Source organism: Piliocolobus tephrosceles, chromosome 12 (genome assembly GCF_002776525.5).
Source record: "Piliocolobus tephrosceles isolate RC106 chromosome 12, ASM277652v3, whole genome shotgun sequence".
Lineage (NCBI taxonomy): Eukaryota > Metazoa > Chordata > Mammalia > Primates > Cercopithecidae > Piliocolobus > Piliocolobus tephrosceles.
The window spans coordinates 96666707-96692503 of NC_045445.1; the positions used below are offsets into that span (position 1 = coordinate 96666707).

Below are 25797 nucleotides of genomic sequence, written 5' to 3' on the forward strand. Positions count from 1 at the left end.
TGCCACCCAGGCTGGAGTGCAGTGGCGCGATCTCAGCTCACTGCAAGTTCCACCTCCAGGGTTCATGACATTCTCCTGCCTCAGCCTCCCAGTAGCTGGGACTATAGGCACCCGCCACCACGCCTGGCTAATTTTTTAGGTTCAAGCAGCCTCAGCCTCCCAAATAGCTGGGACTACAGGTGCCCACCACTATGCCCAGCTAATTTTTGTATTTTTGGTAGAGACGGGGTTTCACCATGTTGGCCAGGCTGGTCTCGAACTCCTGACCTCATGTGATCCACCTGCCTCGGCCTCCCAAAGTGCTAGGATTACAAGCGTGAGCCACACTGCACCTGGCCCCACTTTATTTTTAAATCAGTGTTTTCCAAAGCAAAGACGCCCTCTTCTAAATTCCAGTCTGAAGTGGAATCCCACAAAACAGCATGAGCCATATTTATTAGAGCGCAGGTGTGGATGTCGTATGTGGCCACTGATGCTGAGACCATGAGCTGGGGTTGAATAGGGCTCTTTACCACTCAATCGTGACCTTGGGAAGGTCACCTAAACCTCCCTGGCCTCAATTTTCCTCATCTGTACATTGGCATCATGAGAAATAAACTACCACCAGCAAAGCACTCAAAAACAGTGCCTGGCCTCCAGGGCTGGGTTCATGGGTGTGTGACCTGTGTGGTTATGTGGCACCCTGTGCTTTGTTTAATGCTCTGTGGTCGCCATCTTGAAATCTGAACAAGGGGCCCTGCAGGTTACACAGCTGGTCCTGCTGGCGCACAGCCTGCGTCTGGAAAGTCTTTGACTATTTGCATTTGCTTTGACAACTCAGGATCACAGTGTTTGGGGATCTTAGGGTCAGAGGGTTTGTAAGTGGAGGGGGACAGATTTCTAGGTCTGGGCATGTTTGGAGCTGGGGACAGGGGACCCTAGCTCTCAGGACCTGCATGTGAGGTTAAGTTCCCTGCACCCTGCAGACCTCCTCTCTGCCCCCCAGCAGTCTGAGTCTGCCACCACCAGTCCTGGGGTCGCTCACCACAGATGAAGCCTTGGTCAGTGCCATTTTCCCAGCCAGGTGGGCCTGCATAGCACTCAGCTTCTCCTTCTCCAGCACCAGCTGTGAAATGGCACAAACATGAGGCCTCAGCCTGGCCCTTCTCTGCCACATCTTTGCCCAGGCTATGGTATTCCCTGGGAGTGCCCATTCCTCTTCCTTCCTTTATATCAGCCCTCGTCCCAGGTGAACTTGGTTTCTGGTACATGGTGGACAGAAGGTTTTGTGTACTATCCCTGTCCCCTACCCCCCACTGCCCTGGCATTACCTGCTGCTCCAGAGACTGTACCATCTCTCTCTGGAGGAGACATTGTGCCCTGCCCTTCTCATCCAGAAGATGGTCTGCTTGGCAGTGCCTAAGTAGGGAGAAGATTCCATGCAGGTGACCATGACAGGCCTGGCCTGGCCCAATGCTCTGAATGGGGAGGGCCCAGACCCTCTGGGAGGTCTCTCGTTTGAGCCCTAGCTCCTCTCCCCCCCCCCTTTTTTTTTTTTTTTGAGACCCACCTCGCCCGGCTAGTTTTTCGTAGTTTTTAGTAGAGACGGGGTTTCACCGTGTTAGCCAGGATGGTCTTGATCTCCTGACCTCGTGATCTGCCCCTCTCGGCCTCCCAAAGTGCTGGGATTACAGGCTTGAGCCACCGCGCCCGGCATGCTCCTCTCCCCTCTCTATCTCAGTCTCTGTCTCATACTCCTCATTCCCTTAACACATGCCACTTGGCACCTACTGCATGTCAGGCCTGAGCTCACCGCTTGAGCCTGGCCAGGGTGCTGGAGATAATATTGGAAGTGTGGTGAGCTGAGAATGGGCCAGGGAGGTGACAGTGGGCAAGGCATTCCGGGTGGAGGGGACGGCCTGTGCAAAGGCCTGGCTGCAAGGAGGACAGGACATGCGGGGTTGCTGCTAAGGGTTGTGTGCAATGTGTGTGTGTGAGAGAGAGAGAGAGACATGGGGGGACTGAGGGGAGGCAGCAGCAGCCATCTAGAGGAGCTAGAACTTTGGGGACAGTAGAATAAGGCTGGCATGTTGGCATGAGGAGTAGCAGGGCAAAGCAGTTAGGAGTGCAGAATCTGGAGCCTGGCTGCATGGGTTCAAATCCCAGATCTGTCACTCAGGAACTGGGAGATTTTGATCAAGACACTTAACCTCTTTGGCCTCAGTCTCCTTGTCTGTAAAATGGGGGTAAATAACAGAACAAATGTTTCTTATTATACATATGGGGAAACTGAGGTCCAGAGAAGCTAAGTAATTTGTCCAAGGTCACACAGCCAGTCAGGGATGGAGCTGGGATTTGAACCCACAGTCTCAAGAGTTTAGCTCTCTCATCTTACTACTTATTGGGATTAAGCCTGGGCTGAGATCTGTACCCCAGACCTCTCCCCACAAGCCAGGGCCAGTGTACTGGCACAGGCCTGGGCCACTCACTTGAGGAAGTCCTCTGGCTCTTCGAAGACCTTCTCACATCCGGGCCACTTGCAGACACCATTTGCCAGCAGTGGGTAGGCGCTCTGGGGCATGGCCGAAAGGGTGCTGGGGGGATAGAGGGTGTCAGGGGAGGGGATAGGAGGGTGAGGATCCTTCCCAGCCCTGTCCACTGACCTGTCCTTCCTGGGTGCACCGGGATTTGGGAAGGTGCAGAGCAGTGCTGGCTCCCTGGACACCCATTCCAGGCTGGCCACGTTGATCCCTGTGGGTGGGGACAGGGCATCTCTGGAGGCTGTGGGCTGGGCTCTGGAGCTTGACCCACAAGGCCTCTCATTTTGAGCTTCCCACCCTCCTGAGCCTCAAAAACCCTGACTCCCAGGGGGCTCTGCTGTCCCCAAAGTCCCAGGCTTCTGGCAGAGAAGCTTAAAGACGGCCATTCGCAGGTGCTGACATTTTGACTAGCTTTGTAAAGCTCTGTGGTTTCGTGATTTTGACATTCTGCATCTTTAAGGTTCTGCACCTGACATTTTTTGGAGGTTGGAGTTTCCAAGCCTCTGAGACCTGACACCTTTGACCCTCAGAGGACTGCAATTCAGAATAGCCTACACTGCTCACGGCCAAGGATCTGGGGACCCAGGGGTTCTGTGAAGCCATGGAGTATGGGCTGAGGTGTTACCAGGTGGGAGGCCAGGCCGGGCCTTGAGGGAGAAGACCCCAGTGGCAGTGGTGGGTGGTGGGAGGCTGATCATGGCTGGGCTCTCCAGGGGGTGCACCTGCAGCACAGGGGTCCGGGCGTGGGCATCCACCGTTGAGAGCTGGGGGGCACATGTGGGCTGTGGTTCAGCCTGGCTCGGGGTCCCTCCCCACAGTTCTCCCACCTGCTCCCTCCTCCCTGCCCATTCACCGTCCATACCTGGTGCATGAAATGTGGCCTGTCCTGCAGGAGTGCCTGTAAGTGGGGCAAGGGGCCCAGCCGTGCCCCGGAGGGTGCCACCATGACTAGGGGCAGTGTGGGCAGCTGGGCAGAAAGGCAGGTGGGTGAGAGGCCATCCTGATCCTCAGTGTTCTGTGTCTAATTCATATACTCTGCACTGCAAGCCCACATGGTAGATGCTATGATCGTCCCCCTTTTATACGTGTGGAAACTGAGGCTCATGGAGATTGAGTAACTTTTTAAAGATCAAACAGCTAATAAGTCGCAGAGCTGGCCTCGACCCTGTCACCTCACCTCCTTGGCCCCAGTCCTCTCCTCTTGTCACATGGGGATGGGGACACATAGCTATGCCCAGGGGACTATAATATGGCTTCCTCTTCTCCTGAGACAGGGATTGGGAGGTCGGGGAGAGCCTCCAATCTCTGAGGCCTGGCAGGTGGGGACTTTCTTGGCCCTGCAACATCTGCATAAGTCACAGACTTGCCTGGGACCCAGAAACCACTTCCTGTGCCCCAGCCAGCCCCCCCTCCCGCCCGGTGCCACAGTAAAGGTCGGCACCTGTAGGTCCAGGTACCCCACCCTGCCTGCCCCATCCTGGGCCCAGGGCCTCACCTGCAGCTGCGATGGTGGCATAGGGTTCAAGGAGGAAGAGGAGGCATGAGCCCCGCCTCGAAGATCTCGGCCCTGGAAGGTTCCCCCAGGGCCCCGGGCCCCCAGCAGGTCTGAGGCTTTGGGCGCAGCCCTCCAGCTAGGCGAGGCTCCTGGGGATGGGCCAAGGGCCAAGGAAGGGGCCGAGGGCTTGCCTGGCCTGGGGTTGGGCATCGGGTCCTTGTCCAAGGGCAGGCTGTGTAGACAATAGGGGAAAGGAGTCACACATGTGCTAGGGCGGTATAAGATACTCGACCACCTGAACCACGTGGACACCCCTCTGGTCAGAGCAGGCATTGGCTGGGACATGTCCCGAGGGGTCCCACAGCTGCACCCCGGCTGTGGACACACACACACACACACACGCACCCCCCAAGAACACAGGTACACATGCATACCCACACATGCCCCACATGCAGAGGTCCAGCACCTGGCTTGCCTGCCCACGCTAGCACAGCCCTGGTGTGGATGTGTCCTCTATGAGGGCAATGGTTGTTTCTCCCTCCACTTAAGAGCTGTTTCAAACCTCAGGCCTCCGGCCCTCCCGCACCCTGCACAGGCTGTGTTTGCTCATGTTGCTGGAGCTGGTCTTGGACTTTCTCCTGGGAGTTCTATTTTGCCCCAGTGATTAGGCATGGCCTCAAAAGATTCATCTGGCTGCTGGGAGTGGAGCTAGTGAGGAGGCTATTGCAATAGTCCTGGCAAATGATGATGCTGGCACAGAATGGGCTGGTGGCGGTGGAGAAGGTGAGAAGTAGGTAGATTCTGAGACTTGGCAGCTTGGATGTAGTGGGTAAGAGGGAGGGTCAGAGTAACATGGGCTTTAGCTTGAGCAGCTGGAAGGACTGAGCTGACATTACCTGAGATGGGGGACATGGCAGGGAGTTGGATTGGGGGCAAAAGTGCAGGTGTGGATAGACATGAAGAGTCTGGCATTAGGTGTGTGAGTGGAGGAGCTGAGGGGGCAGCTGAATACGGGAGTCTGGATGTCAGGGCAAGGAGGCGAGTCCAGGAGTGTGATCATGCACGGATCCAGCATGGCAAGTGACAGAGAGGAGGAGAGACAGGGTCTCTTGAGTTGGGGCCTGTAGAAGCTTCTCAACCCAATCCCCATCAGAGTTCACTTCAATTTCTGGCCCTCAAGCCTGGCTCATCCTACTCACCCTGCCTCAAATGCCCACTCCTTCTCCTGTTCCCCTGTCCAAGCCACGCAAGGCCTGCTCTTCTCTTGTCCTCACCTTGAAAGCCCTCCACAATGGCTCCGGGCCCCTCTGTTGAGCCCCAGAATCTTCCACTCCCCGAGGGAAGCACTGGCTTTTCAGGATCCTGTAATCCTGGTCTGAGAGGAAGCCAGAGCTGGAAGGGACTGCCCAGCCAACCCCATTATTACAGAAGGGGATGCTCAGATGCCGAGTTCCATAGTCCCATAGTGACTTGAGAACTCCACTTTCTTTAGGAAGTGTTTCTGTGTGCACATTTTATAAACTCTCTGGTGTGTGTATGTGTGTGTCTGTGTGTCTCCATCTCTCTGTTCCACCTCACAGCACTGAGTTGGGCACACAGCTGCTGAGAGCAGCCCGGGGGAGTACGGAAGGGTTCTGGGGGAGCAGTTGCTCCTTCCTTTCTTTGCTGTCACCTCCTGGGGGTTGACAGAGCTGTGGTGCTGAGGGAGATGAGTGTGAGAATCCAGGTATTAAGTTCTTAGTCTCCTGGGGGCTTAGAACATTACTTCGTGAGAAACAGGAGTGTGGGTCTGTGGAGGCTCCAAACAAGGGCCTGGGAGAGCACTGGTGAGATGAGAAGGTGAGTGAATGAATGAAGCCAGAGATGGGGTGATGCTCCTTCAAGCCGAGGAATAACAAAGATTGCCAGCAACCACCAGAAGCTGGGGGAGAGGCCTGGAACAGCTTCTCCCTCACGGCCCCCAGAAGGAACCAACCCTGGCAACACCTTGATCTTGGACTCCAGCCTCCAGAACTGTGAGATGATCAATTTCTGTTGCTGAAGCCACTCAGTTGTGGTACTTTGTTATAGCAGCCAGAACAAACTAATACCAATTTTGGTGCAAATGGATGTTTTCCACCATTCTGGCCTGGCCCATGCGGCTGGCCTGCGGTCACTTCTGAAGCTGCCTGGACACTTGGCCAGAGCTAAGAATTCTCCCCAAACACATGTGGGATGGCCTGACTCAGCGAAGCATAGATACATTCTCAGACAGGGATGTGGAGATGATCTGTCTGGGGGTAGGGGACCTAGAAGGCCGGGCTGGGCAGCCGGCTTCCTGCACTGTCTGTTGGGACATCCCTTTCTGACTGGGTTTCTCAGAAGCTGCATGGGGGATGTTTCTGGGACGCAGATTATGTTTTCATATCGGGGTCTGCATCTGGGCCCTGTTGTCACAGCCCCCGACTTGCCCAGATTTTTCCGCCATTGACGTCATGGCGGCCGGATGCACCGGGCTTCATCGACACCACGGAGGAAGAGAAGAGGGCAGATACCCCACCCTACAGGTTTCGTTCCGAGAATTGGCTGCCCTGTCCTGCAGCAGGCTTGGCCCAGGTGGGGTGACGTGGGTGCTAGTGGATGTGGTAGGTGATGTCCATCTGGCCACCGTGACAAGCCTCTAGCTCTGTAGATCTGGCCCTTCTTGGATTGTGGAGAAGACCCAGGTTTGAAGCTCTGAGAGTGCCAGGCAGGCTCCACAGACACTGGGACCCCTGGGGTCTTCAAATAGTATAACACCAGGACTTCAGAATTATAGAGCAGCATTTCTTAGATTTAAAGGATCCTAGAATCTCAAAACCACAGACTGTGGGGTCTATGGTCCCAATGTCTCAGTATGTGTAGGGCCAGTGTCCCTGGTATCCAAACTCCCTGGAACCACCTGAAAGTCAGGTAGCTTGCTGCTTTATAGGGCCTCTTGCCTACCAGACCTGGAACCACAGCTAGCCTCCCCAGGGCCTCAGTCTCCCTGTCCACTCTGGAATAACATTCCCAAATACATGGCCACTCCGCCAGAGATGGCAACGGGGAGGAGGTGGTTGAGGCTGGTGTGCCTTTGGTCTGGGCCTCATCGGGGGAGCTGTAAAAGCCTCGGCCTTCACCAATACAGAGCCCATCACCAGACTCTCTGGAAGGGCCCCGCAACCAAGGTTTTCAGGGACCAGCACCAGCTCTGGGGACACACAGCCTGACTGACTGACATGCCTCCATCATCACCACGCTCTGGCCAACTAGGCCTCCTGACCCATGGAGCCCAGGGCCTCACCTAGCCCAGCTCTTGTGAGGCTGGGCCCCACACTGTGATCGTGGATCGTCCAACCTGTGAGAAGCTGGGGTTCAATGTGTGAGAAGGCAGAAGGGGGAATGGTAGCCCAGGTCCCCCTTCCCCCTTCTGGGTGCTGAGGGATAAACTGAGGCCTGTAGTTGAGGAGAGAGCCAGAGCCAGGGTTCCACCTAGAGTCCTGAGATCTAGGCTTGGATTTCAACTCTGCCGCTGCATTTTGGCGAGACCCTGGGATCTCTGGTCCTCAATTTGCCCTTCTACACTGAGCAGGGAGAGGCATGGAGTAGACGAGGGCCAAGGCCCTTCTACACTGTGTCTGGTTAAGTCATTAGGTGTCTGCAGGGCTTCAAGTTGACAAATGCCCCTCTATCCAGGGGACTGGCTGAGAGATAGGGATACATAGAGACAAAGAGACACACACAAAGAGCGAGCAAGAGAGAACGAGAGATAGAGACACTGAGAGAAATGGAGACATGCACGGAGAGCCAGAGTGCATACGTGCGAGAGGATTGCCTCAAATAAGAACATTTGCTGGTCTCTGGCTGGTTCAACTGATGCTGCCTGAAATAATCAAGAATAAAGAAGGGCAAGGTGCCAGGGACGCCCATGGCTGCATATTGAATTGTATTGCAAAGCAACAATCAGCAAAACAATGTGGTCCTGGTATAAGAACAGATACTGGGGAAGAGAACAGAATAGAAAGCTTGGACATGGACCCACATATGGAGAGAACTGAGTTTGTGATGAATGTGGCATTTCAAACTGGAGGACCATGGAGGATGGATTGTTTAACAAATGTGTCTGAGATAATTACAGGGAAGATACAGTTATTGAATGAATAATCAGTCCATTATCCCAACAACCCCTCCCTGCCCAGTTTGAAATGTCACCACCATCATATACCCTAAAATACCCAGATCCATTCAAGATATAAGCTTTAATACCTAATGCTGATCTTGGGTTTACTGTGTGTCAGGCCTTGTGCTAAGTATTTACTGTGGTTAAAATTTTTAATCTAAACAAAGACTCCTGAGGAAGGTACTATTATAATCGTTGCAGTACATATGAGGAAATGGAGGTACGGAGAGGTTAAGTGCCTGGCTCAAAAATCACACATAGGGCTTGGGGTGATGCTGGGTTTGTCCCAGACAGTCTGGCTCCAGTACCCACACTCTTAACCTCTATAGTAAATGGAAAAAATGAAGCCATAAAAGAGACTAGAAGCCAACATAGGTGAACATTTATCTCATTTTCAAGTGGGAAAGGACTTTCTAAGCACAAAACCAGAGACAGAAGCCACAGAAAAAAAGACTAACCTATTTGACTATATAAAACCATCATAAGCATCACAAAAAAACACCATAAACAAATAGAAAAAAACAAATGATGAATTGGGGAAAATATCTGCTATATATGTATGGCTGATGAAAGGTTAATAACCATTCCAAATAAACAGCTGTGGCAAATCAATAAGAGAAAAATAAGATGAACACCCTATTAGGAGTAAGGACATGACCAGACAACCAAAAAAGAAAAAAAAAAAAAAAAAAAAGAAAAAAAGAAAAAAGCACAAATGGCCAATAAACAGTAAAAGTAATCAAAAGATGCAAATTTCAACAATGTGATAATGTGTTTTTCTTACCTGTAATGTTGGGAAATAATTAAAAAATAGTAATACTCACTCAGGGTTAGGTTAAGTAGAGGGAACATAAAATAGGACAATCTTTTGGAAGGAGAATTTGCAGAGAGGGTCATAAACTTTAAAAATGCATGTTCCCTTTGCCCCAGCAACTCCCTTTTCAGGAATCCAAGGAAGCAGTCAGGGAAGTTTATAGAAAAAAACAAGAAACAACCGGAATGTCCAACAATTGGCACTTGGTCAAATCAATCAAAGTTCATGCTGATGTGAGGACAGTCTTGTCCCTCAGGAAAGATCACGTGTTCAAACAATTTTTAGTAAGCTTCAAAAACACTACTATTAATTGAATAAAGCAGGAACAAAACCAATATATAGCATGATTCTAATCTGGTTACAGAAATACTAATAGCTAACACTTCATAAGCACTTATTGTGTGCCAAACGCTGTGCTAAGCCTGCAGAATCAAGCTCATCCCAGCCCTGAACAACCTGCTCGCTTCCTGAACATGGACTCTGGTCACACACATGCAGTCCTGGGGTAGGTCCACACAGCTAAACCATGGTTGACAATGGCGTGAAGTGCTCCCTGCCCCCACCCCCACCCCAAGGGTCTCCTCTAAAGCGATACAAGCAAAGTTCAGTTAAGTGCTCAGCTTGCCCTGGCACCTTGCAATCCTGCTACCAGGGTGAACAGAACTGATGCTCACTCTCATAAAATGTAAAGGTCCTCAGTGACATTACTATTATTGAGTGCCAGCTGTGTATAAAGCTCTAGGCTGGATGCTGGCTGGGACGGCGGGAGGGTGGGGGCAAGGCAAGAAAAGAGAGTGGGAGAGATGGAGGAAAGGAGATCGATGGAGTGTAGTCAAGATGGAGGAGACAGAGACAGGGGAGATGGTCAGAGGCCAGGAGAGATGCGGGGAAAGAGAGTCTGAGTGTAGCAACAGACAGATGGCGGGAGAAAGAGAGGCAGAGAAACACGTAAAAGCGCGAGACAGGGTGAGCAGAGAGGCAGAGAAGGATGAGAGGCATCAAGAGCTAAGAGACAAAGAGATGAGAGAGATGCAGTTGAAATTTTCAGTTGCACCTGGACAGCATTTCAAGTTGTTCAAAGCTCTGAAATCCATAAAGACTGGCAGCTGACATATTTTTAAAATCCTATCCATCTACGTATCAATTGATGAATTCATTTAGCTTTGCCCCTGCCCATGCATTAAGTACTTCACCTTTAAGTCTTCTGCCATTTATTCTATTATTATTTTTTTAAAGACCTTACCTGGCTGGAATCACGGTAGCTGGGTACATCCCAATGTACCAGAGGGCCCCTGACGCCCCCGTGCCTACCTCCCTGCCATCTCCTCCAATGCGGCCCACATCTGGTAGGGGAGAGCGGGGACACTCACCTTGGTGAAGTGGACTGACAGAAAAGGATCAGCCTGGCTTGTGGGAAACTGTCACGTATCAAAAACAACTTTGCTTTTATACCGAGAAGAAAAACCACGCTGTACGGTGTGGAAGCCGCAGACCTCTCTCTTCTAATAATCCAAATTTTTTTTCGATGAGTGTGTACGCTGATAATCACGGGGTGGGGGGGGGGTTCTCATAGTTTTTTCTCTCTCTCTCTCTGTGTTTCTCCTTTTCTTGATTATGAGACTTAAACGGAAATTTTGAAATTTTGGGTTTTTTTCTTTGCCCTTTACGAGTCATCTGAAAATATGATTTCTTCCCCTCACCACAGAGGTGAGAGGTATCAATGAGATAATAGGGCTCATGAGAAACCACAGTTTTTAAAACAAAAGTGTGTAGCGTTTGAAAAAAAAAAAAAAAAACAAGGGAAAAGAACTAAAATAAATCAGAGGGCCAACCCGAGGCAGGCAGAGACACCGTTCTGTGAGTGAGAAGATATCTGAGGGTCTCTGGGGAAAGAAAGAGAGCATCTGAAGCTCTATGTGTGGATAGGAAATGCCAGTGAAAGAGACAGAATAGGGCTGGGTTCCCAGAGGCCTCGCCCTCCTCCAGGCCTCAGTTTCCCCATAGATGAAATTGATATGGTCCCCACTGCTCAAACTACCCAGCGAGGGGAGTTCTGGACCCCCTGCAACACCCCTCCCACAGAGGGTGAGGGGCATGTAAGTTACTTCATGGAGGAGAAAGTGGAGAGCCCACCGTCATCCCCTACAATTCATGGAATTGAAGAGTCGGAGAATCCCTGGCTCCCAGAATCTACTGATAGTTACTGAATGAGGAAAGAGAGAAAAGTCTCGCCTCATCACGTTTTAGGGCTTGAGTGCCCTGACCCAGCCACTGTCCCGCTGGGAAGGTCCCTAGCAGGTCCCCAGTATTAATGCATCCATCCTCACGAAGAAGCCCAGAGGCCCACTGGGACCCTGACCCTCTTGTTTCAGGAACATCATGGCCTGATGCTTCTGAGGCCCTCAGCCTTTGGGATCTTTTGCCTTGAAAAGCCCCAGATTCCAAGGATTTAGGATTCCAAATATCCGCCATCATCTCAGTAGCTGATGTTTATCTTGAATTTTCCATGGGTCAGATACAGTGCTGAACATGTCTCACAAGTGATCATGTTCAAACCTCACCATGGCCCCTTGAGCTCCATCTCATTATTATTGTATTGCTGTTATACAGATGAGGAAAATGGAGGTATAAGTAGTCAAGCAACTTGCCCAAGATCACAGAGCTGGCGAGTGTGGGTCCTGCTTTCTTTGGTGCTGGGCTTTGAAATCCCCAAGTTTTCCTGAACTCGATGGTCTCAGGTTTTAAATTCTAGGATGTGATGACAGGGAGATCCTGGGATTTGGAGAGTCCTTGGAGACTTGAAGCTTATGAGGTTTTTAGGTTGTCCGGGAATTGGCGGCTGCATTTCTTGACCTCAGCAGGCACTCTATCCAACCACTGGTCAGCATGGTAGACCAGCCCCCAGGGGCTTCTCCTGACAGGCCGTGGTGGAGACTTCCAGCTGCCAGCACCCTGCAAAGCCCAGGGTTCTAGTTGTCCAACGTCCACTCCAGCGCTCTACAAGACTGGCTTCAGACCTGGGGAAGAGAAATTGGAAAGGGCTTTTTATTTACATGGTACAAATCTGGTGGCCAAGACCCACCCCTTCACCCCTTTGCCCCCTTTCCTCCCCCAACCTTCTAAGCCCTCATAAAAACGAGGGCCTCTTTCCTCAACTCAGACTCACCCTTCTGGAAAAGCCCAGAGTGGGCCTGATGGCCTGGCTTTGTGAAGACAAGAAAAAAAAAAAAAAAAAAAGAAGAAAAAAAAAAGACCTTAAAAAAATCAGCCAACAACAATTAAAAAAAAAAAAAAAAAAAGTACCCAACCCTCCCTACCATTAGTTCAAAACAAAACTTTCACTGGTTGAGACTTCTGAGTTGGTGGGACACATCTGAGACCCAAAAATGGCTTGGGTGTGTTGGACAGCCAGGGGAGGCACCAAGGTGGGATGAGGTCCCCTGCTTGAAGGCCTGCAGGGACCCCGTGTACAGCAGGTGTTTAACAGATGTCACAGCATGTGGGAGGGAGCAAGGGAGGGGGTGAGGAGCATGCATGTCAGGAAGAAGTCCTGGGGAACTGATTCTAGTGATGGTCCCAAGGTTAATGACCCCTTGCAGTGATGGTCCCAAGGTTAATGATCCCTTGCAGTGATGTTCCCATGGTTAATGACCCCTTGCTCCCTGCAGACTTGGGTCGGAATGTTCCCTACACCTCCTGTGTAATTATAAACCAGGCCAGTTCTATCAGCGGAGGCCTTGTTCCCTGCCCCAGCACCTGTCCCCTCCTGGAAATGGGGGCTAGTTTTCTCTCTCAAGATCAGAGGTGTGGGCTGCATTCTCCTTACACCTTCCCCAGACCATCTGTCCCTTACTGTCACTCACTCCATGAAAGAGAGTGGCCAGATAGGAGGCAAACAGAGTGAAGGTGGTGGCCGAGAATGTCAGCTGGCCCCTTGGGCAGGGCCCAGGTTGTGAGAGGGAAATGCTACGGCTGCTGAAAGCCAAGTCTTGCAGAATGGGGGCTGGGGTCAGAAGGGCAGAGAGGGGTAGAGGTTGCTACCTCGCCTCTATACTGGACTATATCCTCTCTCATGGAGGGCTTCTCGGGAAGGAGACTGGGAGGGCTGGGAGTTGGGGGTGACTGGGCAAGATTAAACGGGTCAGGAAAAGTCCCCAGAGACAGGGGCCTCTGACAAAGACTTGAAGGAGATGCGGGAGGGAACCAGCTAGATATCTGAGGAACTCCAAAGGAAACAGCCAGGGCAAAGGTCCTGAGGTGGGAGTATACCTGATTTGTTCAAGGTCTACAAAGAGGCTGGTGTGGTTAGTGTGGACAGAGCAAGAAGAAGAGAAGTTGGAGGTGAGGTCAGAAAGGGGACTTGGACGTTAGACCACACAGGACCTTAGAGGCCATGGTAAAGACTTTGGCTTCAACGCTGAGTGAGGACGAAGGCATGACAGGGTTGTGAGCAGAGGGAGAAACATAAACTGTGTTAGGATTTAACAGGAAGCCCCTGAATGCTGAGTGTACAATGGAGTCTAGGGACTGAATGTGAAAGCAGGGGACCAGCAAGGAGCTGGTTACTGCAGTAGTCTAGGTGACTGGTGATACTGCTGGTAGTGGAGGTGGTGAGAAGAGGGTGGATTTGGTAAATATTTTTAATAGACAGCCAAAAGGATTTGTTGAAGACTGAAAGTCTTGGAGCCAGATCAGGACAGACAATGCCCAAACCAGGTGGGCAGGAAGGAGTCCCTGGACTATTTGCCAGCTTGAACTTTTAGGTGAGAAAAAAATAAAGTTCTATCTTGCTTAAGCCCCCATTATTTTATGATTTTTCTGTTACTTGCAACTGAACATATTTCTTTCTAACTCATGGACATCCTGGACATGGAGACCTGGGGAGAGGGGCTGCTGGAAGGATCACCTCCCTCCTAGAATGCTGTGAGGTTCTAATGAGGTAACAGCATGCTCAGAACCTGGCACTCAGTAGGTGTTCAGTAAATCTTCCCAGGATGGAGAAGGAATGTATGAATGGATGTATTTAGCGGACAAAAGCTGCAGTTGAGCTCCTACAAAAGGTGAGACTGCAAAAGGAGAGTGAAAGGAGTTCACTAGATGGAAGAAGCAGAAGGAACAGCACTCGGGAGAGGGAACAGTAGGAGCAGAGATGGGGGGACAGAAAGAAGCGAGGTGAGGCCCCTGTGGGGTGTGGAGTATCAGGTTGGGCAAGAAGGACAGGGCTTTGATTGGGATTCCATTGGTCAGAAGCTACCCATATGCCCAATCGACTTCTGGTAGCGGACAGTCAGCCTCAGTGTTTGCTGAGCTGAAATTTTAAAAAGTGAATCCTTCAGAAAGTTAAATATCCTATTCGGCTATTCATTCAACAATAGTACCAAGTCCTGGAGCGTGCTTGCGGTTGACAATCAGGGGCATTCTTGGCTTGTGGCACTCCTCAAGCAAAGGTTGGAGTTGGGCAGGGAGGACCCAGTAAGTAACTTAACTGCAACAGGAGAGTCCTTTTCTCTTTCCTAGGTCACGCACCAGGGTGTGGTCTAGGCCTTCAGAGGCTCTGGGTATTCCTGGGACAATGGGGAGTCACGGAGGATTAGGGAGAGGGTAACCCCATCCCTGACAGGCACATTTTTCCTAAGGGCTGCCTGCGTTCTTTGGTCCTGCTGTGCGGCCACCCAACAGCTCATACTCTTTGCCTACACAGCGTCCTCCCCTCCGGCCTCCCTATTGGCTACTCATGCCTCCCTTCACACCACCTACACCGCCCCCGTCGGCTCTGCTGTTTTCGCGTCTTGCCTCCAAGTCCTCCCTCCGTCCCCGCTGCACTTTTTAGCCTCGGCATTGGTTCATCCCATACTGCTCTTTAAGGTCTCGCCGCCTTCACCCTGGCTCCCTCATTGGCTATCCGCCATCTCTCGTCCTCGCTCCCGCCTTCAGTCTCCACCTCCATTGGCTCGACCCACTATGGTCCCACCTCCGTGGCCGCTGACACACCCGCCTCTTGGTCTCCTTTTAGCCTTCCTATTAGCTAGCTCTACCTTGGCACCGCCCTCAAAGCCGTAGTGCACGCTCACAAGCTTTCCCATTGGCTCGCTGCAGCTATATCGTCATCCCGCGCGCGGCTCTCCATTGGCTGTTCTCTGTCTCTAGCTTCCATTCCACCGCCTACGCAACCCGCGGGATCTCCCACTTTGTGGGCCTCTGCGTTCGTTCCCGGCTGCCCTCATCGCCTGTAGCCATTCCACTTTTCCCACCGCCCACATGCCGCTCTCGCTCAGACTTCCGCATTAGCTGTCTCCTTCTGCTTTCTTCATCCTGGATTTCCGCACCACCCCCATCCGGCCTCTCCATTGATTCCTCGATCATCCCGCCCCCTACACCGCCCACTCCCGGGCATTCCCATTGGCTGTGTGCTTCTCCGGCTCTCAATTCGCTGCTACGTCATCCGCGTATGGCTGCCCATTGGCCCTCTACTATACCTGTCTTCATCTCACCGCCTACGCCTCCGTGAGCCGTACCCCTCCGCGCTGGCCTTCCCATTGGCTGCCCGCCCCTTCAGGCCCTGCCCCCGCCGGTCCCGCCGCCGGTGCCGTCGGTGCCGCCGCCGCCGCCGATATGGCGCGTACGGCCCCTGTGGAGCCCCCGCTGCGGCATTCCGCGCCCCCCTCGCCGGCCGCGGGTGAGCCCCGCACCTCGGTCGAGGCGGCGGTGGCCCCGCGGAGGGTGCTGTTCGCCGACGAGGCCCTGGGGCTGCCGCTGGCGCAGCTGCGCCGCTACCGGCCATGGGGCGGGCCCGGGGCGGGCAAGATGGCGGCGGCGGCCGGGCAAGATGGCGGCGGCGGCGGGGCCGACGAGGACGACGATGGCGAGGATGGGGATGAAGGGGAGGAGGAAGAGGAGGCTTGCCCCGAGCCCTCGCCGCTGTGCCCTGTCCCCGCTGACGGGGGGTTTTACCTGGTCCCCACATTTTCGCTGCCGCCCGCGCCGGGCCGTCTGGAGCGCTTGGGGCGCGTCATGGTGGAGCTGGAGGCGCTGCTGCCGCCTCCCGGAGCGGTTCCCGGGGGTGCCGGGGTGTGGGTGCCGGGGGGCCGCCCGCCGGTGCTGCGCGGGTTGGTACGCGTGCTGAACCGCTCCTTCGAGAAGGCGGTGCACGTGCGGGCCTCACACGACGGCTGGGCTTCCTTCTGCGACCACCCAGCGCGCTACGTCCCGCGCAGCCCGCCGTGGGCAGGAGCGGGAGGAACAGGAGCAGGAGATCCCATCCTGGATCCGGGGCTCGGCCCGGGCCCCGGCCAGGCGTCCGCCACCTCGCCCGACGACGGCGGCCGCACTGACCGCTTTGCCTTCCAGCTGCCCTTTGCTGAGGGCGCGGGCGATGGGGCGCGCCTCGACTTCGTGGTGCGCTATGAGACCCCCGAGGGCACTTTCTGGGCCAACAACCACGGCCGCAACTACACAGTCCTGCTCCGGATCGCACCCGCTCCCTCACCCGCTGATGCGGAAGGGCTGCCCCAGCAGCAGCAGCTGGAGCCACAGCCCGAGTGCCAGGGTCCCGTGGAGGCTGAGGCCAGGCAGCTGAAGAGCTGCATGAAGCCGGTGAGGCGCAGGTAATGTCAGCCAGCGCCACCTCCGCCAACGCAGGGCTGTGTCTGGGATGGAGGACAAGCATTCCGGCCCAGGAACCCCTCAGGCCTGCTCTCCAGAACAGGGAGGAGGGTGCATTGAGTCAGTTAGTCAAAGAGTGATGGAGGTCAAACGTGCTAGGCACTGTTTTAACTGGGGTTTTATTCATTCATTTATTGAGTTCCACTGTAAAGCCCTGAACAAGACAGACATCTACCCTGCCCTCAAGGATTCATACAGGCTCCTATGGGAGACAGTTTGAAAAAACAAGAGAGGAAGCAGATAGGATAAATAGGGACAAAGCTGCTGAAGGGAGTAAAGGGATAGATTGGGAGGGAATGGCTGTATTAGACATGCTGTTAAAGGGAGGGCCTGTGAGGAGGTGAGTCCCTAATGATGATAAAGAAGAGTTATGCAGATACGGTGGGGAGGTGGGGTAGAGTTTGTAGAAGAAGGAACAGGGAGGATTTTTCTGAGGACGTTTCATTTAAACTATCATTTAAACTAAGTCCTGAATGATGAAGAACACTTATGTGCATATATGGAACAAGGGTGTTTTAGGTAGAGGAAACAGCAAGTGCAAAGGTCCTGGGGTGGAAATGAGTTTGGTGTGAATGATCAGCAGTGTGCTGGGAGTGGAGAGAACTGCAGTGACATAGTAGTGTGGATTGAGGGCTTTGCCAGTGGGGAATAGAGCAGATTCTCTTTCTGACAGAGCGGGAAACCAGGATTCCAGAGGTGGAGAAACTGGTTGAGGCAGTGGTGGCACCTGGCTCTTCCACTTCACCCATGTCTGACCTTGAAGCCTGTGCACTCTACTCTTATGCTGTAATCTACTTGGAGTCCTCCTGTGGAGGCGAGAGGCTGAGCCCGTGCTCTCACAAGAAAGCAGTGGCTCTGGCAGAGAGACAGAACCAGATGGGTACTGGACTTGAAGTTTTTGTCCCTTGTTTTTTTGCCACACTACCTGTGATCATTCAGGGACACGGAGAAATGATTAGTTATACCCCAGGGGGCCCCGGTAGAAGATTTCCCTAGGTTTCCTCTATCAAGCTATGAGTTCTTTAAGGGCAGCAGCTAGGCCTGATTCTTTTTGTGGTCACCCTAAGTCTGGCCCAGGATCACTACATTCTCCCTAAAATCCATACATTTCCCTGTTCTTGGGAGGACTGGAAATGGAAATGGGAAAATGCTTTTTGGACCTTGTATGTATATGCTCAGTCAGAAGCCCCTGGCTGCAGTGAGACATTTGTGGGTTCTGCTGGTTCTGGTAAGGCCTTAGGCTGTGAGTAGTTCACAAAAGTCTAGCTCCGGGCTGGTGGGCAGATGTTCCTGGGTAAGTGAGCAGGCAGGCAAGCACCCACTCACCCACCTGTGAGCCCCACCATAATCTGAGACTTCATTTAAAGGGGACAGGCAGCATGGTTTGTCTTACAGCATTAAGAGTGTGGATTCTGGCATAGATTTCCTGGGTTCAATCCTGGCGCTGCCACTTACTGGCCTTGTGACCTTGGCCAACACATTTAACTACACTGTTCCTCAGGAACCTTATCTGTAAAGCAGAATTATAGCACCTACTTTACGGGATATGAGTAAAGATGCTCAGAACCGAGTCTGGCTCAAAGTAGTATCATACAGGTGTTAGCTGGTGTCAGTATTTAGGGAGCCACACCTACAGTTTCCTGGATTCCTCTCCTAAATTCGACTCCGCCCATCAGCTGTGTGGCCTTGCCTCAGTTTACTCCTCTGCTAAGGGGAATGACAGTCACTTTGCATGATTGGATTGGATGCAGCAAACATAGGCAAGGTAACTGAAGCATGGTGGTAGCTGCAAAAGATAACTGGCCAGCATTTACTGATTTCTGTGCTATGAACATCAGATCCATTCTCTCCATGAGGCCTGCTGTGCATGCTGTGTTGTGTAGGTGCTACGATTATCCCCATTTAGTAGAGGGGAGACAGGTAGCTCAGAGAGGTGAGCCAGCTTGCTCAAAGCCTCTCATTTAGTGAGTGACAGGGCCAGGGAAGAAATGCTAGGGATGTATATTTACTTTTTTCTATCTTTTTTTTTTTTTTTTTTTAAGACTGATCCTCTAGAAAGCCTGGCATGATTCAGGGCAAATTCTGTATTTCACTCTTGGTGTTCCCAGCATGTCATGTTTTCCTTTTACCTTTTTTTGCTTTATTGAGGTATACCTACATAAAGTATACTGATATTCCGTGTATAGCCCAGCGGATTTGTACATATGTATGCACTTGTGTAACCACCACCCAGATGAAGATACTGAGCAGGTCCAGTGCCCCAGAGCCACCTTCATTTCTGTCACTTTCCCAAGCTGTCATCCCCGCCGGCTGTCATGGGAACTCTGTCTGTAAGATGCGACAGTTTGGGTAAAGGAGTTTGGTCATTTTAAAGAGTGTGAAAGACAGAGAACAGAGAAATCAAAACCTTGCGGGGCCAAGGTGGGTGGAGAGGGTGTTTTTCTTTTAAGATACATGGGTGGTTTTAAGGAGAAATTGAAGCAGCCTGTTCAGACAATTGTTTTGGTATCTGGCCCCAGGTCTGTGGTTCCTAACATGACTTGTGATATTATTTTAAGTGGGCAGATGGCTTTTTGATAGCTTCTTTATCTTTCGATCTCAGCTCTTGCAAAGGGGAGGTTGGTGCTCATTGCAAGATCAGCGATAAGGGTTTTTTTTGTAGGTCGGTGGCTTTCTTGGCGAGTACATTTCAACATATTATTGTTTTAGAACCTGTGTGCTGCCAGTGACTTGCAGCGCTGCTGAAGACTAGCCACCCTTGGTGACCTAGCCCTCTTGGGAAATGGTGGAGGATCTCAGGGTATATCCCTTACCTGTGGGAGCCCTATCATAGAGGGCTTCCTGTTTAGGAAATGTTGGCTGCAGGCCCACTGTGCACTGAGCACAGACACATCAGGTGAGGGCATGGGAGAAGTCCGTGGTAGCCATCAGGATATAGTTCAGAAACCCAAATGGCTGCTTTCTGTTTTCCCTGGGTTGCTGGACCAGGCATTTGATAACTCTAAAGCTTAGAGATGATTAATCAATAAGCATTTATTGAGGGCCTACTGTGTGCTGGGCACAGTGCTAGTTTCCAGCAGGGAAAGAGATGCAGAGTGGTCCTAAGAGGTCACAGGGCTTGTGGGATGGGGTACAGAGGATTTGTTGTATGAGACCTGGCTGAGCCCCTGCTCTTGGCCAGGCACTTCACTGAGTACTGTATTTTCATGCAAGGTCTGGTTTAATTCCGACAACATTCCCTGTGAAGTAGAGGGTTTTAAATTTCTCTTTCCTGGATGAGCAAACTGAGGCTCCCAAAGTCCAAAGTCCTAGGGCCGGTGTGGGGAAAAGCCCTCCTGATCTTCCTTGGCACTTGACACTACCCTTCGGAAGTGTCCTATTCCTCTTAAAAGTAAAGAGCAAGAAGGTCTCACCATGGTCTTCAAGCACCCTCCCGTCCCATCCCCCAGTCTGGCCTCCACTGGCTTCTAGTCTTACACCAGTGCTCTTTCTGAGCTCCTGTCACCGTGGTCTTTCTGTTACTCCAAAGGGCCTTGCTCCTTTCTGCTGCAGGGCCTTTGCCCCTGCTGTTTCCTTCACCAGGAACTTTTATTCCGTACCCCTTGCATTCTCCTCCAGTGTTGATCCCTCAGTTCTAAGAGGACTTCCCCAGGGGAGCTGTCTACCCCAGCATCCTTAGGCCCCCAGCTTTTTCGTAGCACTCATCAGCCCAGCAGGTGTGGAGTTTGGTTAGAGAATGTCCCGTGGCAGAGCAGATGAGCATCGCCACCAATAGAGGGTCATCGGCCACCCTGTCTAGCAGTTCTATATTTTTCTGATCCACTCTTGTTTCTCCTCTCAAGTGACTCTTTCAAATGTTCTTTACCTTCAGACTTTTTCTCCTGCTTCAAAAAACAAAACAGAAGCCATAAGAATGGAACTCCCTATAACTTGCGGCCCCCAAGTGTGCACGCTGATTTCCCTCCCCTGTGTTACCGATGAGGAGGAGTCCCTTCTTGCTTAGGCCACTTCTCCCTCCTATGCTCTGGGTCCCAGTTTCTGCCACTTGCTCTAGAATCTGACCTCATCAGTCACCTTTTCTCTCCTGGCAGGTTTTCTGCTGCCCTCCTCGCTTGATCCTCTATTGACTTTTACCGGTGCCAGCATCCTTTGTGTCTCCGCTGACCCCTCCTTCCCTCCCTCCTGCTTCTGGCCAACACCTCATCACCCTCCCCTTCACTGCCGACCCCTGCAAAGAGTTGCCTGTACTTGCCTTCTGCACTTGCTCACGCCATGTAAGGGTTAGCCCCCAGCATCTGCCAGATTCTGCAGGTGGTTTTTTGGTTTTCCTCTTGAAGTGGTTGACCACTCCTACTTAAAACACTTTGTCTTCCCTTGCCTTGAGACCACATTCTGCCGGTTTTCCTCTCAACTCTCTGGCCCTTCTCTTTCTCCTGGCTTTTCCCTTAGCTTCATGTATCCAAACTTGGCGTCTCCACTTGACTGATGGCCCAAATAATTCTCAAACTCACCTTGTCGGGGACTGCATTCATCACCTCTCCCACAGGGTTCCCAAGCAGTCTCTCACTCCCCTACCTCCCCACTTGCTCATTTTGCTTTTCAGCATCCTTAAGCCCTGCCTGACCCTGCAGTTTGGGCCAGGGACCCTTATTCTAGGGCATTCTTTTCTTTTCTAAAGGCACTGACCGCAGTTCGTAGTTAGACCTTTATTAGGGGGTTGCTGGGTGACTCTCTCTGCCCTGTTAGACTGTAAGCTCCGTGAGGGGTAGGGACATGGTCTGCTTTCATTCACCACTGTATTCCTGCAGGCCTGCCACAGTGCCTGGCACTTAGCAGGTGCTCAATAAATATTTGTTGAAAGAATGAGTTTGAGTATTTTTTTAATGCCTTCCTCCATACTGAATTGTAAGCTTCCTAGTTGGGTTTGCTCACCATGGTGTCTCCAGGGTCCGTCACCAGGGCTGATGCACAGGAAGGCCCACTGTCTTTCAGTGCACCTATAACTGAAGGGATGGGGATCCAACCTGCTTTCCAAGTTGGCAGCCTCAGGGAAACCAGAATAACCGGAGTTGAACGGGACAAGTCAGGGGGCATCTTAGTTGTCTGTAGAGTGAGGAATTAATGTGAACGTGATCCTCTTTTATGCTGCAGAAAACTTGGTAGGGCATTATGGTTAGGGACGTAGGCCTGAGGCCACGTGCTAAGAAAATGGCAGAGCTGTGATCCAAGCCTGTGTGGTCCTGCTCTAGTGCTCCAGCTCTTAGCTACTGTACCAGGCTGGGTGATGCATTTTAGCAGCAGCGCAACACTGGGCGAGTTACTTTCCTTTCAGAGCTTCAGTTTCCCTCAATGGAAATTTGGAGGGGGTTACTGTTAAGCGCTTTGTAGGTACTTTTCAAATATTTCTTTGATCTGCTGAACAACTCACTGATGTAGGTATTATCCCCTCCTTAGAGGTGAGGTAACTGAGGCACAGAGAGGTTAAGTATCTTGCCCCGGATCACACAACTGATCCGGTGGCAGAGCTGGGATTGTTCAAAATTGCAGATCCTAACCCTTAAGAGTTGTGAAGTCAGTTTACTGGGTTTCAACAAGCATTAAAAAGAAGGAAATAGCATAAGAAATGCCAGTGTTTCATCACATGCAGTAAAGGTAAGTATTGTTTCACTCAAAGAACAACTGTTTTTCAGTTATTTATATGTCTCTTTACACATGTGTGGATGTGCTGGGTTATGATGTAGAATGGATTTCTTACTAGGGGTCATGGCCGAAGTCATGACTGTTGAAGAAGCTCATGGCACGAGAAACTGCTCTCCTCCCTCTACCCCACTGGATCGCCAGCAAGTCCCAGAGTTGAGGCTGACACACTTGTTGGGGAAGGCAAAGCAGTGCCCCACATAACTTGGTGGCTTTCACAGCCACCTTCAAGCCCTGTTCTTTTCAGAAAGCAGATGGCTCAGGGTAACTGCAATTCTGAGTATCGTGGGGCAGGTTTCTGAAGCCACTCGTCCCCCCGGAAAGTCAGCGTTATCTTCAGGTTGACTACATGGGAGCCGGGGTCTGTTGACTTTCCCTTTGGGTTTCAGCGCCTGACCCACTTTGGGCTGGCAAAATTCTTTGAAAACATGAATGCTGGGGTTGCTCCAGAGGACTTGGGTGGTGGTGGCAATGGCAGCCTGTGAGTGCTCTGAAAGTCTGCTTTGCTTTTCTCCACAGGGCTTGTCAGCCCTCACCTGCTTGCTCACTCTGTGACTGGCGATTCACCTTTCTGTTCTTTCTCGGCTGGCCTAGGCTGGGGCCGGCACCATCTCTTTCCAAATCCTCACCCTCTGGTCTCCTCGGGAACTATCAGCTTGGCAGCCATTGTGTTTCCTGATGGCTGGAGGAATTCATACGCCCAGGAGACTGGTGTGCAGGCCTGAAATGGCCCCTTTTAGGTGACACCAGCTTGACTAGTGCTCACTAGCACCCAAATGATGCATGTCCAGGATTTCCCAGATCTGTGTGCCCTGGCCATTATGGCTCACTGCCCTTGAGGGGATGCCACGTGGTACTTGTGGGGCTGGTGCCAAAAGAACAGGTTTCCTTCTTGAGAACGAGCAGGCATACTGCAGGTACAGTTTTGTTCTTAATCTCCCTCCCCATTTTTCTAAGAACCCCTCTTCTCTGTTACCAATCAGTGAGTCAGTATACATTTGTACTTGATTTCTCTTACTATCCTCATGTTGATTGAAGTCATAGCTGCCCTTGAGTTTTTACTGTGAAAGACGGTTCAAAGATACTTGTTTCTTTTTAAGCCCACAATATCAAACTCTCTTCAAAGTGGAGCCCTCCTGGGATGTTTGTTACCACCGTGGTTATGTAGTCAGTGAGTGTAGAGGTGCAGTTCCTTGAGTTTTATTTAGTTTTTGCATTTGTAAAAAGGAAGGGTGTTGTTTTGAAGGACAGATGTGAAGGTTTTCAAATGCCTTGGTATGTCAACGAGAGGGGCCCATGGTGGAGGAGGTGAACAATACATGCTTGTGCTTTCTGCTTTCGTATCTGACTTTGGAGAATGACTTGTTTGCTTCTGCCGATGTTGCGGATCTTGGGATTGGCTCAATGGTGTGACCTGCTTTTTGGATGTTCTCGCCCTCCTCAGCCATGGAATGGGTGCTCTGGGGGCTGAGGGATTGATTGTGTATTTGTTTTTCTTTCTCTTCTCCTTCCTCCTACTGAATTGTGGAGTCCTTTTCCTGCTGGCTGGCTGCTTCCTGAGTGTTCTCCTTTTTCTCTCTCACATCTATGACTCTGTAGTGGCTTTTAGAAGCCTGTTTGTAATATATGTCCAGACTAGGCCAGATGGAGGAGAAGGCTTGCCTGCTACTGCGCACAGGTGGGAGGGCTGGCTTTCTGTCTGTCTGTGGGCCTTCTTGAAGAGGCTTGGTTTAGAAGATCCTAAGGGGAGGATGTTTGCTGTCGTGAGGGACTATGGCAGCAAAAAGAAGTAAGTCAGTGCAGCCTGGCAGAAATCATGTTGAGACGTAAGTCCAAAGACTTGGATTTTAGGACCACGGAGGGGATTGGTGTGGGACCAAGCTGGTTTGCTCTGAATCTCTCTTTCTCATCTGTGATGTGTGGGAGGTGGCACCTGGGCTCCCAGAGTCACCCACCCTAGACCCTGTAGTATTCTGATTCAAGTACCTCTGGTGGGATTTGTGAGTCCTAGACAGTAGAGAAAGACAGATGGTCCCTTCTAGACTCTAGATCCATATATATGGTTAAAGCGTCCTCCCTGAGGGTGTTTATAGAAAGCAGTTCTTGCAGCCACTCTGTGTCTAGTGGCCTCCTAGCCACACACGTCCCAGGCCCATGGAGGTAGGGAAACGGGGAATGTGGGCAAAGGCAGGTACGAAGAAAAGCCTGCATGAAGGAGGAGGGAGGGATCTTGTCTAGTATTGATGCCTCCCTCTGTGTACTTCTAGAAAGGATGGAGATGGGTTGGGTAAGACCCTCTCCCTCATCCAAGAAGCAGCAGCTGACTGGGTAAGAGCCAGAAGGCTTGGGTTGTGATGTGAAGTGTATGACCTTGAGCCATTTACTCGGCCTCTGTTTTATCCTCTGTAAAATGGAGACAATAGTACTGCCTGCTTCAGAGGATTACAAGTACCTGTCTCATAGGGTGGTTGTGAGGATTGAATTAACACATGTTGCCCAGGCGCCGTGGCTCATGCCTGTAGTCTTAGGACTTTGGGAGGCTGAGATGGGGAGGATCGCTTGAGTCTAGGAGTTCAGGACCAGCCTGGTCAACATAGCAAGAACCCATCTCTAAGAAAAAACAAAAAAAACAAAAACAAAAACCAAGAAACCCCAAAAACTTATTTAAAAAAATGTGAAACACTTAGAACAGTGTGTAATGCCATAGTAGGTACTATGTAGGGGTCAGATGGTGATACTCTGTTTCTGTGAAGGTAATTGGTTATGGGTTTTCAAAAAGTTTCAACCAGGCCGGGCGCCATGGCTCATGCCTGTAATCCCAGCACATTGGGAGGCCGAGGAGGGTGGATCACCTGAGGTCAGGAGTTTGAGACCAGCCTGGCCAACATGGTGAAACCCCGTATGGTGGGTACCTGTAATCCCAGCTACTTGAGAGGCTGAGGTAGGAGAATCACTTGAACCTGGGAGGCGGAGGTTGCAGTGAGCTGAGATCACGCCATTGCACTCCAGCCTGGCGACAGAACGAGACTCCATCTCAAAAAAAAAAAAAAAAAAAAGTTTCATCCATTGCCAGAAGTATCAAGAACGTCACATTGCCTCTTAGGAAGAAAAAGGTGTAGGCAGTCGCCCCAGTTCCTCTCAGGTCTCTGAACATGTTTTAGTCAATGCTTCCCTCATTTGCCTTAATCTGTAGACACTTGATACTCATTTTCAGAATAAGAACAGTGACTTCTCCATGATGAGATCCCACCCCTGGGAGGACCCACCTGAAATTTACTTGACTTATGCCACTCAGGGATCTGACTGGCCTGGCGAAGGAGGAAGAAGACCCATAAATATCTACAGTTGATTCAATTCCTGCTGTGTGTCAGGCCCTGATTTCTACCTGTCCGTCCTCATTCCTCTTGACTGCCTTGTGCTTAGTGTACAT

At 51.5% G+C, this 25797-nt stretch overlaps 2 protein-coding genes across 7 annotated transcripts in view; one reads left to right on the forward strand and one right to left on the reverse strand.

Moving 5' to 3' along the window:
* Positions 1 to 15705, reverse strand: part of FOXP3 (forkhead box P3) — a 19086-nt gene extending 3381 nt beyond the window's left edge. For 2 of the 5 annotated variants that reach the window (XM_023201619.1, XM_023201615.1), the window contains exons 1-8: positions 12175 to 12213; positions 10379 to 12025; positions 4015 to 4246; positions 3145 to 3283; positions 2643 to 2730; positions 2469 to 2573; positions 1311 to 1398; positions 1025 to 1105 (exon numbers count right to left, since the gene is read on the reverse strand). In XM_023201619.1, coding sequence (XP_023057387.1) covers positions 1025 to 1105; positions 1311 to 1398; positions 2469 to 2573; positions 2643 to 2730; positions 3145 to 3283; positions 4015 to 4224 — 711 coding nt within the window. In that variant the 5' untranslated portion in view covers positions 4225 to 4246; positions 10379 to 12025; positions 12175 to 12213. Of the gene's footprint in view, positions 1 to 1024; positions 1106 to 1310; positions 1399 to 2468; positions 2731 to 3144; positions 3284 to 3381; positions 3487 to 4014; positions 4247 to 10378; positions 12026 to 12174; positions 12214 to 15484 lie in introns of those variants that run through there. The other 3 variants (XM_023201618.1, XM_023201616.2, XM_023201617.1) reach the window with 3 other exon arrangements.
* The window catches only part of PPP1R3F (protein phosphatase 1 regulatory subunit 3F), an 18334-nt gene continuing 8018 nt past the window's right edge, over positions 15482 to 25797 (forward strand). For both annotated transcript variants that reach the window (XM_023201612.2, XM_023201613.2), the window contains exon 1: positions 15482 to 16612. In XM_023201612.2, coding sequence (XP_023057380.1) covers positions 15621 to 16612 — 992 coding nt within the window. In that variant the 5' untranslated portion in view covers positions 15482 to 15620. The remainder of the gene's footprint in view (positions 16613 to 25797) is intronic.